At 44.7% G+C, this 12,588-nt stretch overlaps 1 protein-coding gene across 3 annotated transcripts in view; it reads left to right on the top strand.

Annotated features, from left to right (window-relative positions):
• Window positions 1-5,744: 5,744 nt before the first annotated feature.
• SLC25A17 (solute carrier family 25 member 17) overlaps window positions 5,745-12,588 on the top strand; it is a 50,147-nt gene continuing 43,303 nt past the window's right edge. The window contains exon 1 of one of the 3 annotated variants that reach the window (XM_023222118.1): window positions 5,745-5,954. In XM_023222118.1, coding sequence (XP_023077886.1) covers window positions 5,901-5,954 — 54 coding nt within the window. In that variant the 5' untranslated portion in view covers window positions 5,745-5,900. The remainder of the gene's footprint in view (window positions 5,955-12,588) is intronic. The other 2 variants (XM_031934631.1, XM_023222120.2) reach the window with 2 other exon arrangements.

Below are 12,588 nucleotides of genomic sequence, written 5' to 3'. Positions count from 1 at the left end.
GATGTGTCCTGTGCTTTTAGATTTTTAAATTCCATAATACACATTCTTACTTTTCAACTCAATATTCTAAACTAGAAATGTTTTCTCATACTAATGATGCTATCAGAAGGAAGTTTTTTTCTGCTTAAAAATATAGTTATGTTTCTAGCTATATTAAAAAATACGGTTTCAAACTAGATACTGGGCAGGTGCGGTGGCTCACGCCTGTAATACCAACACTTTGGGAGGCCAAGGCAGGCAGATCAGGAATTTGAGACCAGCCTGGGCAATATGGCGAAATCCTGTCTCTACTAAAAAATACAAAAATTGCTGGGCGTGGTGGCTCACTCCTGTAGTCCCAGCACTTTGGGAGGCCAAGGTGGGCAGATCACGAGGTCAAGAGATCAAGACCATCCTGGCCAACATGGTGAAACCCTGTCTCCACTAAAAATACAAAAAAAAACTAGCCAGGCGTGGTGGTGGCGCCTGTAGTCCCAGCTACTTGGGAGGCTGAGGCAGGAGAATGGCGTGAACCCAGGAGGCAGAGCTTGCCGTGAGCCGAGATCGTGCCACTGCACTCCAGTCTGGGTGACATAGCAAGACTCTGTCTCAAAAAAAAAACAAAAAACAAAAAACAAAATTTAGCCAGGCATGGTGTTGGGCACCCGTAATCCCAGCTACTCGGGAGGCTGAGGCAGGAGAATCACTTGAACCTGGGAGGCGGAGGTTGCAGTGAGCTGAGATCGTGAAACACTGCCTCAAAAAACAAAAACTAGATACTGATTCCCCCACCCCCCCCACCCCTGCCTTTTTGTAGCATATGTTCTATTTGTGTCTCTGGTACTCATCTTAAGTTATTTACTAGGTATATTAGGCTGCAGACTATTAAGTGCTGCAAACAAGGACCCCTAAAAAACAGGTACTTTATTTTGGGTAGCTGTTCAGGGGCAGGCATTCTGCCATACATGGAAGGTAGCTTCCATTTCTAGGTCCAAAGTTGCTTGCTCTGGTGCTCATCCTCCAATTGAGGAAATAGGAGAAGGGGAGTCTGGGAAACATGCTGAGATACTGAAGCTAATATATGAAGTTAACATTTTATTACTTCTAATATTCCATTGGTCAGTTTGTGTGTTAAGGCTATGTTTAGCTGCAGCGAAAGCCAGTTTGTCATCTGTAACTGTGGTCATGTGCTCAAGAAAAAACTTACAGTAGAAACAGGAAAGACTTGGGGTGACACCTAGCAGTCTACCATACTAGGAAATACTAGTATGATAAGATAAAGGAGAAATAATTTCATTTTAGAGATTGGCTAATGACTAAAATTAATGCACGAGTAGGCACAGGTAAGTAGTGTTTGTGCCAAACCCTGTTACCCGTTTGTAAGTATTGGATGAATTCTGTTTTGTTTTTGTTTTTTGAGATGGAGTCTTGCTCTGTCGCCCAGGCTGGAGTGCAGTGGCTGGATCTCAGCTCACTGCAAGCTCCGCCTCCTGGGTTCACGCCATCCTCCCAAGTAGCTGGGACTACAGGCGCCCGCCACCTTGCCCGGCTAGTTTTTTGTATTTTTTGGTAGAGACAGGGTTTCACCGTGTTAGCCAGGATGGTCTCGATCTCCTGACCTCGTGATCCGCCCGTCTTGGCCTCCCAAAGTGCTGGAATTACAGGCTTGAGCCACCGCACCTGGCCTGGATCACTTCTGATATTGACCATAAGGGTAGATACTGTTAGCACCACTTTACAATTTTATAGATAAGGAAACTGAAGCACTTAATAAGTAAATTGCCCAGGATAACGCAGCTGATTATTTGTAAAGCTGAAATTCTTGAATACAGAGATTTGTGGCTTCAAAGGGCTTCCTCCCAAACTCTATACTGTGCTGCCTGTGTACCAGGTTGATTCTTGCAGAATTGTTTAAGGAAGTGAAAACAACTAAAATGTACATTTGAATAAGGTTGGTTAAATAAGGAATGTCACACACTTGATGTGCTGATGTGTACATCCAGGGGGTTTCTTCCTAATAGTAAGGGACACAGCATAATTGAAGTACATGACAAGCCCCCAAATAAGGGCAAGAATAAACTAAGTAAAAGAATTATAGCACAGTAATTCTAAAAAGTTCAATATGTGCCAGTATTTACAACCAGTATATAAAGTACTTAATAGAGCACATGCAGTTTGGGGAGGAAAATACCCTAAAGTAAATAGGGAACAACAGTGAATAACTGTTGAGCTTTAAAAAGCAAATGTAAATAGTATGCCTGTCAAGTTGGCAGTTTTTCCGTGAGACCTTTTGTATAGTGCTGGTGGAAGTGGGAGTTTATGATCTTCTGTAAAGTCGTTTAGCAGTAAACTAAAAATTTTGATGTTTGGTGAAATCCTAATTTTAAAATTACGGCTCTAAGAAGCCAGGAGGTAAGTAGAACTAATATAAATGGTGCTCTGAAAATCTAGGACTCTAATACATAATTAAGTAGTTCACTCTCACACATCTCTGGGACATTTTTAGATGCAGGGTAAGTAACCTGACCATACTTAAGCCAGTGTAAAAGCAACATACATGAAATGGCAAGTACTAGCTAGTTTCCTTAATTCTTATAGCATGGGTGTATACAGAATGGCCCTAAATATATACTTCATGTAGCGTCAAGGGATATGATACTTATATAATTCAAAGGACCCTCTTTAAGGAAAAGAATGTAATTACAAATACCAAATTGGACACACAGTGTAGTGGATATTTGTTTAGAATGAAAAAATCAGCCAAAAATTACAGTCCTTAGGTTTTTTGAAACAATCTTTCCCTGTCACCCACACCGGAGTGCAGTGATGCGATCACAGCTCACTACAGCCTTGACCCCTGGGCTCAAGCAATCCTCCTACCTCAGCCTCCCAAGTAAATGTGACTGCAGGCATGCACCACCGTGACCATCTGTTTTTGTTTTTAACAGCAACGAGGTCTTAACTTTGTTGTCCAGGCTGGTCTGGAACTCCTGGTTTCAAATAATCCTCCTGCCTTGGCCTCCCAAAGTACTGGGATTACTGGCATGAGCCACTGTGCTCAGTTACTAAGTTATAATTTTTTAAAATTATGTCTCAGCTGGGCACAGTGGCTCATGCCTGTAATCCCAACACTTTGGGAGGCCAAGGCGGGGCGGATCACTTGAGGTCAGGAGTTCGAGACCAGCCTGGCCAACATGGTGAAACCCCGTCTCTACAAAAAAATACAAAAATTAGCTGGGGGTGGTGGTGCACGCCTATAGTCCCAGCTACTTGGGAGGCTGAGGAAGGAGAATTTCTTGAACCTGGGAGGCGGAGGTTGCAGTGAGCAGAAGTTGCGCCATTGCACTCCAGCCTGGGCGACAAGAGCGAAACTGTCTCAAAATATATGTGCATATATGTGTGTGTGTGTGTATATATATATAAAGTAAGAATAAAATTATGCCTCAAACGTCACAACTTCATAGTTCATTTAATAACTGATGTAGCTATGCAATGTCTACATTTTTCAGTGCATACTCTGATTATGTGAAAATGACTTTGGCTGGGTGCAGTGGCTCATACCTGTAATTCCAGCACTATGGGAGGCCAAGATGTGTGGATCACCTGAGGTCAGAAGTTCGAGACCAGCCTGGCCAACACGGTGAAACCCTTTCTCTACTAAGAATACAAAAATGAGCTAGGTATGGGGGCTTGCACCTATAGTCCCAGCTACTTGGGAGGCTGAGGCAGGAGATTCACTTGAACCCGGGAGATGGAGGCTAAGGTGAGTCAAGGTCGCGTCACTGCACTCCAGCCTGGGTGATAGAGCGATACTCTGTCTCAAAAAAAAAAGTGACTCTACTGTTCTCAGTATGTCAGTCTTTAGTTACCAGGCCGGGCGCGGTGGCTCACACCTGTAATCCCAGCACTTTGGGAGGCCAAGGCGGGCGGATCCCGAGGTCAAGAGATTGAGACCATCCTGACCAACATGATGAAACCCCGTCTCTACTAAAGATACAAAAATTAGGTGGGCGTGGTAGCGCGTGCCTATAATCCCAGCTACTCAGGAGGCTGCGGTAGGAAGATCACTTGAACCCCGCAGGTGGAGGTTGCAGTGAGCCGAGATTGCGCCATTGCACGCCTGCCTGGGCCACAAGAGTGAAACTACATCTCAAAAAGAAAAGTTGCAAGGCCCAGTACAGTGGCTCATGCCGGTAATACCAGCACTTTGGGGGGCTGAGGCAGGTGGATCACTTGAGCCCAGGAGTTCGAGACCAGCCTGAACAACGTAGAGAAACCCTGTCTCAGGTTTAAAAAAAAAAAAAAAAAAAACGGATCAAAATGTGTTTGGCAGCTAAGATACAAAAACGTCAAAACGAAGTATTAATGTTTTCATAACTATGATGCATAATCTAGTATATTCTTGACAGCAAGCTCCCAATTTGATCAGGAGTCAGTGAGAACTGAGTTCTCAAGGTTTACAACCAACTAGTTTCTGTCTACGTTCCCGTGCCAAAATCTCTCTTTTTTTTTAAGGAGTCTTGCTCTGTCCCAGGCTGGAGTGCAGTGGCACAATCTTGGCTCACTGCAACCTTTGCCTCCTGGGTTCAAGCGATTCTCCTGCCTCAGCCTCCCTAGTAGCTGCGGTTTCTACACTGTAATTTCCTCAAGGCACGTGCCACCTTGTCCGGCTAATGTTTTCTATTTTTTAATAGAGACAGGGTTTTGCCATATGGGCCAGGCTGGTCTCAAACTTCTGACCTCAAGTGATCTGCCCGCCACAGCCTCCCAAAGTGCTAGGATGACAGACGTGAGCTGCTGCGCCCAGCCCAAAATCATCTTCGCTTCACTTTTGGTCCTGCACGTTCACGTCATGATTCTATGGTGTGATGGGAATGTTCCTGGAAGCAGTATCTTCTGCAAATTTTGTGAAATCGGCCAAGTTAAACTTTGTTAGGACCGTCTCCTAGGGATTAAGTGTGACGTTGGGCATAAAACACTAAGCCTGGCATGTAGTCAGCACTCAGGAGTTATCACGAGGGTATTGTAAAAGGAAACATGGTACAGACAAGTGGTGATGGTGTCTCATGAAAGAATCCCTGAGTCCCTGAGGAGCATCCTGAGGCAGAATCTCACAATATGACAGGTTAAAGCTGAATGTGGCTTCTTTAGTGCTATGCAATTTTGTTACTCACTTTGCAACATGGAAAAAATTTTTTTTTCCTTCAGTATTTTATGAAGTACCACTACATAAATTGGCTTTCATAATCCTCACAGCAAATGGGGATTGTTGGTACTAGCACGTCGTCATTTCACAAAGGAGGAAACCCAAGAGGTTAAATGATTTCCATAGTTGCCAACTAAGGGGAGGCTCCCACTCGCGTCTGGTATCTTGGCCTCCTGAGCTCAATATCTCTTCCTATCACACTCAAGGGTTTTTCTGGAGGGAGAAGTTTCCAAGTCCACAATTAAGCTGTTTTCCTCTTGGCCAAAATGTGACTCAGAAAAGAGCTCAGGCGCAGAGAAACAGGGAGACTGGAGTCTCATTGAGTTTCCCCATCTTTGTCACCAGAGTAAAAGAGGGCCATTAAGATTTCTGAGATGGAGGGACTGGTCAGGGCTCGGGAACACGAGATAACGTCTTGGGACCCGGGACCTGGGAGCCGGGTACCTGGTATCACGCCGCCCTGCGCCTTGGAGCCCGGCCCCCGCGAATACCTCGCTGTCCCGCCCCGCGCCCACAGGGGCCAATCAGCACTCAGGGGCGTTCTTAAGCCCGCTTTCCCACCCCGCGACCCGGAAGTGGTTCTAAGGCAGGCGGGCGGGGTTGAGAGGGTGGAGCTTGCGACTTTCACGCCCCGGGCTCGGGTTCTCCTTTCCTAACTCCACTGGCTGCGGCATCTGTGGGAAAAGTGTGGCTGGGTCTTTGAGGAGCCGCACCAATGGCCTCCGTGCTGTCCTACGAAAGCCTGGTCCACGCCGTGGCCGGAGCCGTGGTGAGACGGGGTCTTCACGCCCGGGCCTTAACTGGTTGTAAGGCTTCTCGGCGGCCAGTCCCGGGATATGCCTGGGGGATGGGTCTGAGAGGGAGGTAGTGTGGGTTGGGGTCCTCTGTCGTGACTGTGGGGCAGAGAGGAATGGGCCATAGGCGGAAAGTTGTTGGAGGAATTCGGGGTAAGGGCCGAGAATCCGCCACGTCCTGGTCTCCTAGAGACTGTGGGGTAGAGAGCCGTGGTCACACGTGCACAATCAGGGTCCACATCTTTGCCTTGGGAAATTTAAGATCGGTCCACATCTTTGCCTTGGGAAATTTAAGATCAGTCCACCACCGCACACTCACACACTTTGCTTCACTGGCCCGGAGGAGAACGTAGGTGTGAAGCCGTGTTGCTTAGTCACATGCTTCCCTACAGCCTGTCTTCACGCTTGCCGCGGGCAAGTTTCAATACCTACCTAGTAGGATAGCTCTGGGCAGGATTATTGGCAAAAAAAGATAGGTTTTTTTCTTTCTTTCTTTCTTTCCCCGGACAGGGTCTCGCTCTGTTGCCCAGGCTGGAGTGCAGTGACGCGATCACGGCTCACTGCAGCCTGGATCTCCCGAGCTCCAGCGATACGCCCACCTCAGCCTCCTGAGTAGCTGGGACTACAGGTGTGAGCCACCACACCCGGCTACATTTTTTTTTTTTTTAATTTTTTGGGTCTGGCAGTGTTGCCCAGGCTGGTCGCGAATTCCTGGCCTCAAACGAATCTCTCTTTGGTGTCCCAAAGTGCTGGCATGAGCCACTGTGCCTGGCTTTTTTTTCTTTCTTTCTAAATCAAGATCTGGGTTCCTGTCTACCACGAGTGTGGTTTGTTATGAGGTATACGCTTGATTCTTGGACTTCTGGTGTCTAGGTTCCACTTGACACTTCCCCTCTCCCCGCTTTTCCTTAAAACTTTCCACTTTTGGCTTGGGTGACTCCTCTTGTGGTTGTTTTATCTCTTTGACTGCCTTTTCTCCTATCCCTCACCAGTTAGCACACGCCTTTAGCTGTTAAAATCACTGTGACTTCAGAGGAACATCACTGAATCCTCTGTTTAGCCTCCAGAAACTTCCCTGAGAGCTCATGTTCTGTGTAGACTAATCTGGATGGAACCCTAACTCCATCATTTGTTAGCTAGATACCCTGTAAACCTCACTTTCCTGATGTGTAAAGTGGGGGAAGTGATACCTACCTCACAAAGTTTAGAGAATTAAGTGACACAGCATTTCATGAAAATGCCTAATTCAGGAAGCCTGGTTCATTCAGTTCAGCCAGATGAGCCTTTCAGCTAGTATGAAGGCCGAGATGGACGCTTGCGTGACTTGCTTTAAGATGGGCATGGAGGGCCGGGCGCGGTGGCTCAAGCCTGTAATCCCAGCACTTTGGGAGGCCGAGACGGGCGGATCACGAGGTCAGGAGATCGAGACCATCCTGGCTAACACGGTGAAACCCTGTCTCTACTAAAAATACAAAAAAAAAAAAAAAAAAAAAAAAAAACTAGCCGGGCGAGGTGGTGGGCGCCTGTAGTCCTAGCTACTCGGGAGGCTGAGACAGGAGAATGGCGTAAACCCGGGAGGCGGAGCTTGCAGTGAGCTGAGATCCGGCCACTGCACTCCAGCCTGGGCGACAGAGCGAGTCTCCGTCTCAAAAAAAAAAAAAAAAAAAAGATTGGCATGGAGGCCTGGGTGTCCGGAGTGGAGGGAACAAAGAGGCAAATAGTTTTCAGGGGACCAAATTGTGTGAGACTTTCGCTCTGGCTAGCTGTTGAAATTGCTGATTTACCTTTAAACGTGATCACCCTGGCTGCTGTGTTGAGAGTAGAATGTAAGGGAACAGGGGACAATTAATTATCAGGTGAGAGATGATGGTGACTTGCATCAGGGTGGTAGCAGACATGGTTGAAGTGGTCATTGACCTGGAAAATATTTATAAAATGAGGGTTGGTTGACTCCAAGAGCTTTTGGCTTCAGTAACTGGAGGGATGGTGTTATTTCCTGGGATGGCAGAGGCTGTGAAGGAGGTTTTGCGGGAAAAGATAGATTTGGCTTTGGTTTTGGAAGAGTTTGAAATGCCTAAGAGTAGTCGTGAGACTGGATGAGCTTACTAAGGATGTGAGTATAGACTGACAGAAGAATCTGAATGACTGAGTCTTGGAGCAGGCTAACCATTAAGAGGCCGGGAAAATAAGATTGCACTAGCAAAGGAGACAAAGGAAAGATGGTACGGTAGGAGGGAAGCTAAGAACTAAGAGTGAAAGCCACGTGAAGAAAGTTTCCCAGGAAGGATGTAGACCAGCTGGGTCCGATGCTGCTGAGGGGTCGAGTAAGGCGAGGACTGAGAAATAACTGAGAATTCATCATGTTGAGAAATCAGTGGTTAATTGAGAAGACCAGTTTTGGTGGAGTGGTGGGGTAAATAGTTGGAGTGCATCTAAGAGAAGAAAGTGGGGAGATGGGAAATGTTTTTCTTTTCCTTCTTGCAATAAATATTGTTCATTAAATACCTTTACTGAGTGCATTCTGTGTGCCACGCACTGTTCTAGGTGCTAGGAATATAGTAGAGAAGAAGGTCTTTTTCTTCATGAACTATGCATTCCAACAGGGGAGTCAGACAATAAATGAATAGGCCAGGTGTGGTGGCTCACGCCTGTAATCCCAGCACTTTGGGAGGCTGAGGCGGGCAGATCACCTGAGGTCAGGAGTTCGAGACCAGCCTGGCTAACATGGTGAAACCCCGTCTCTACTAAAAATACAAAACTTAGCCAGGCATGGTGGTGGGTGCCTGTAATCCCAGCTACTCGGGAGGCTGAAGCAGGAGAATCACTTGAACCCGGGAGGCGGAGGTTGCAGTGACCTGAAATTGTGCCATTGCACTCCAACTTGGGCAATAAGAGCAAGACTCGGTCTCAAAAAAAAAAATAAATAAATAATAAATGAATAAATAAAAAATAAGTAGAATAATTTTAGATACAGTTAAGTGCTATAAAAGAACATAGAGGTTGGCAAACTTTTTAAAGAGAGCAGATGGGAAATATTTTAGGCTTTGTGTACAGTTGTCATAGCTACCCAACATTGCCATGGTCGTGTGAAATCAGCTGTAGACAGTAAATGAATGGACAGAGCTGTGTTCCAATAAAATCCTGTTTTCAAAAACAGGTGGTAGATTGGATTTGGCCAATAGGCCATAGTTTTCTGACTCCTGTTGTAGAGAGAATGACTGGCAATAGTGGTAATATGTTTCTATTTAATCTATAAAGATATTTCTTTTTTTCACTTGTTGCCTGTTTTTCTCATTTTTTCTTTTTCTTTCTTTCTTTCTTTTTTTTTTTTTTTTGATATAGAGTTTCGCTCTTGTTGCCCAGGCTGGAGTGCAGAGATGCGATCTCGGTTCACCACAATCTCCGCCTCCTGGGTTCAAGCAATTCTCCTGCCTCGGCCTCTCGCCCAGTAGCTATGACTACAGGCAGGCGCCACCACACCTGGCTAATTTTGTGTTTTTAGTAGAGACGGGGTTTCTCCATGTTGGTCAGGCTGGTCTCAAGCTCCCGACCTCAGGTGATCTGCCTGCCTCGGCCTCCCAAAGTACTGGGATTACAGGCGTGAGCCACTCCATCTGGCCTGGAATTGCTTTTCTAACTTTGTTTGTTTATGCCTGAATCAAAAAAGATTAATAAAATTATATCATCATACATAGTATTCTATAACTTAATTTTTTAAGAAGGAAATATGGCATAATAGCTGAAAAAAAAGTTCTGTAGTAGAGCTTAACTATGAGTGTTATCTTTAACCGAACTGTAAAACAGGGACAATAACAACACCTCACTTAACTGGGTTCTTGTGAGAAGTAAATGTGATTATATTTGTGGAGCATCTACCTTAATGGAACATTGTAGTAAAACCATAATTATTCATTTCTGTCTCAAGTATATTCTTGCAAATACAGCACTATACCCAGTTTTAGAAATTTAAGGGAATTGAAATGTTCTCTTGCCTCATGGCCATCTCCACCCATTCCCTTCGCTTGTTGCAGATTACCTCTTACTCTCTAGATAAAATAGAACCTACTTGGGATGAGTTTTTTCATTTTTTTCTAATTACAGTTGTATAGTTTTCTACATTCTGCTGGTCTCAGAGGAAAAACAGACATATTCAGTGTCTGCTACCTTCGATCTTGGTCCTCCCTTCCACCCCACTGCCAGTTTTCTTCTAGGACCTTGCTCCAGTAATCTTTCACCTCTTTGCTATAGCTTTAACCTAGTGTCTGCTTCTGTTCAGCCTGCAAACATGGTCAGGCCTGTCCTATCAGAAAACTATACCAATCTGATCTGGAATCTGGCAGCTTCTTCAGCCTCTGCCTGTTCTCCTTCCCTTTATGCTAAGCTTATTTAAAGAATATCCTGGGCCGGACGTGGTGGCTCATGCCTGTAATCCCAGCACTTTGGGAGGCTGAGGCGGGCGGATCACGAGATCAGGAGATCGGGACCATCCTGACTAACACGGTGAAACCCCATCTCTACTAAAAATACAAAAAATTAGCTGGGCATGGTGGCGGGCACCTGTAGTCCCAGCTACTCGGGAGGGAGGCAGGAGAATGGCATGAACCTGGGAGGTTGAGCTTGAAGTGAGCTGAGATCGCACCACTGCACTCCAGCCTGGGCGACAGAGCAAGACTCCGTCTCAAAATATATATATATATATAATATATATTTTGAGCACTTATATATATATATTATATTATATATATTATATATTATATTTATATTATATATTATATTATATACATTATATATTATATTATATATTATATATTATATTATATATAATATATATTTTATATATATAATATATATTTTGAGCCACCGCGCCCGGCCTATATAATATATTTTAACATTTTATATATTATATATTTATAAATATGTAAATATGTATTTTTTTTTTGCATGTACTGCCTTTCCTCATCCTACTTTGACCACTGGAACTGCTCTTCCAAAGGTCAACTCTGACTTCCTAACAGCTTAATCTACTATTGTGAATGGTATAAGGTCAGGGATAACCAGGTACACACATGTTTGTGTCTTTTTCACAATGTCAGACTTATACTGTGTTATTTCAGTTACAGAAGTCACAAGTTACATGGAGTTCTCAAGGAGGCAATTTTTTTTAGTACTTCTTATTCACTAGTCAGTCAATATTGTAAATCATACATAATAGTATACCTAATTAATATATAAATGTTGTAGGTTAAACATTCTGCAACCAAGTAACATTGAACATCAAGAGAAAAGGATTAGGAAAAAGGGTTACCTAACCAGTCCAGGAAGAGCAATATAGACAAGTATCCTGGTCTCGTCATGGCGGTGTGTTGGTCTTGTAGGAAAGAATCCTTGATGTAGGCAGAGCCTTCGGACACAGATATCAGTCATGTTTTTTTTTTTTTGAAACAGAGTCTCGCTTTGTCGCCCAGGCTGGAGTGCAGTGGCTGGATCTCGGCTCGCTGCAAGCTCCTACAGGCGCCCACCACCAGGCCCAGCTAACTTTTTGTATTTTTAGTAGAGACGGGGTTTCACCATGTTAGCCAGGATGGTCTCGATTTCCTGACCTCATGATCCACCTGCCTCGGCCTCCCAAAGTGCTGGGATTACAGGCGTGAGCCACCGCGCCCGGCATGATGTCAGGCGTTTATAACAAGTGACAGCAAGACAGTGTCTGTTAGGAAGACCATTTTGAGTATTTTCAGTCCTGTTCTTTTTATGGTCACAGAGCCTTCTGGTGAGGACTGATAGTGTAAGAGTATGCTTGGTTGTGTCTTTATGTGGAAAAACATCTGGTCCCTGTTGTCAAAGTGCTTTTTAAAATGTAAGATGGAGTCTTTTTCTAAGATGGAGTTACTTATGTCAAGAGTGCTCTGTACATCTCCTGACTGTTTTTGCATTCTTAATTGATTCCAGTTCTTTGTAAGTATTCGATACTGTTGACCCTTCTACCTTTCTGAAGCTCCTTCTGAAAGAGCAGTTGGTGTTTTTTACTAAACAGCAATTGCTCTTTTGGAAGGAACTTGAGAAGACATTACTCATTTTACGGACCTAAAATTAACACTGGCTTGTAGTACTAACAGATGCTACAGCTATAAAGGACATGTAGAAACCAGCAATTGCTGAGTGCCGACTGTGTGCCTGGTATGATGCTAGGTGCTTTCCATAATTTTTTTTTTTTTTTTGAGATGGAGTCTCTGTCGCCTGGGCTGGAGTGCAGTGGCGCGATCTCGACTCACTGCAAGCTCCGCCTCCCAGGTTCACACCATTCTCCTGCCTCAGCCTCCTGAGTAGCTGGGACTACAGGCGCCTGTCACCACGCCTGGCTAATTTTTTTTTTGTATTTTTAGTAGAGTTGTGTTTTTTTGTTTTTTGTTTTGTTTTTGTTTTTGTTTAAATACAGAGTTTCACTCTGTCACCCAGGCTGGAGTGCAGTGGTACGATCTTGCCTCACTGCAACCTCTGCCTCCTGGGTTCAAGTGATTCTCCTGCCACAGCCTCCAGAGTACCTAGGACTACAGGTGTGCGTCACCACTCCTGGCTCATTTTTGCATTTTTAGTAGGGATGAGGTTTTA

Source organism: Piliocolobus tephrosceles, chromosome 19, assembly GCF_002776525.5.
Source record: "Piliocolobus tephrosceles isolate RC106 chromosome 19, ASM277652v3, whole genome shotgun sequence".
Lineage (NCBI taxonomy): Eukaryota > Metazoa > Chordata > Mammalia > Primates > Cercopithecidae > Piliocolobus > Piliocolobus tephrosceles.
This window is presented reverse-complemented; position numbering and strand designations above follow the sequence as displayed.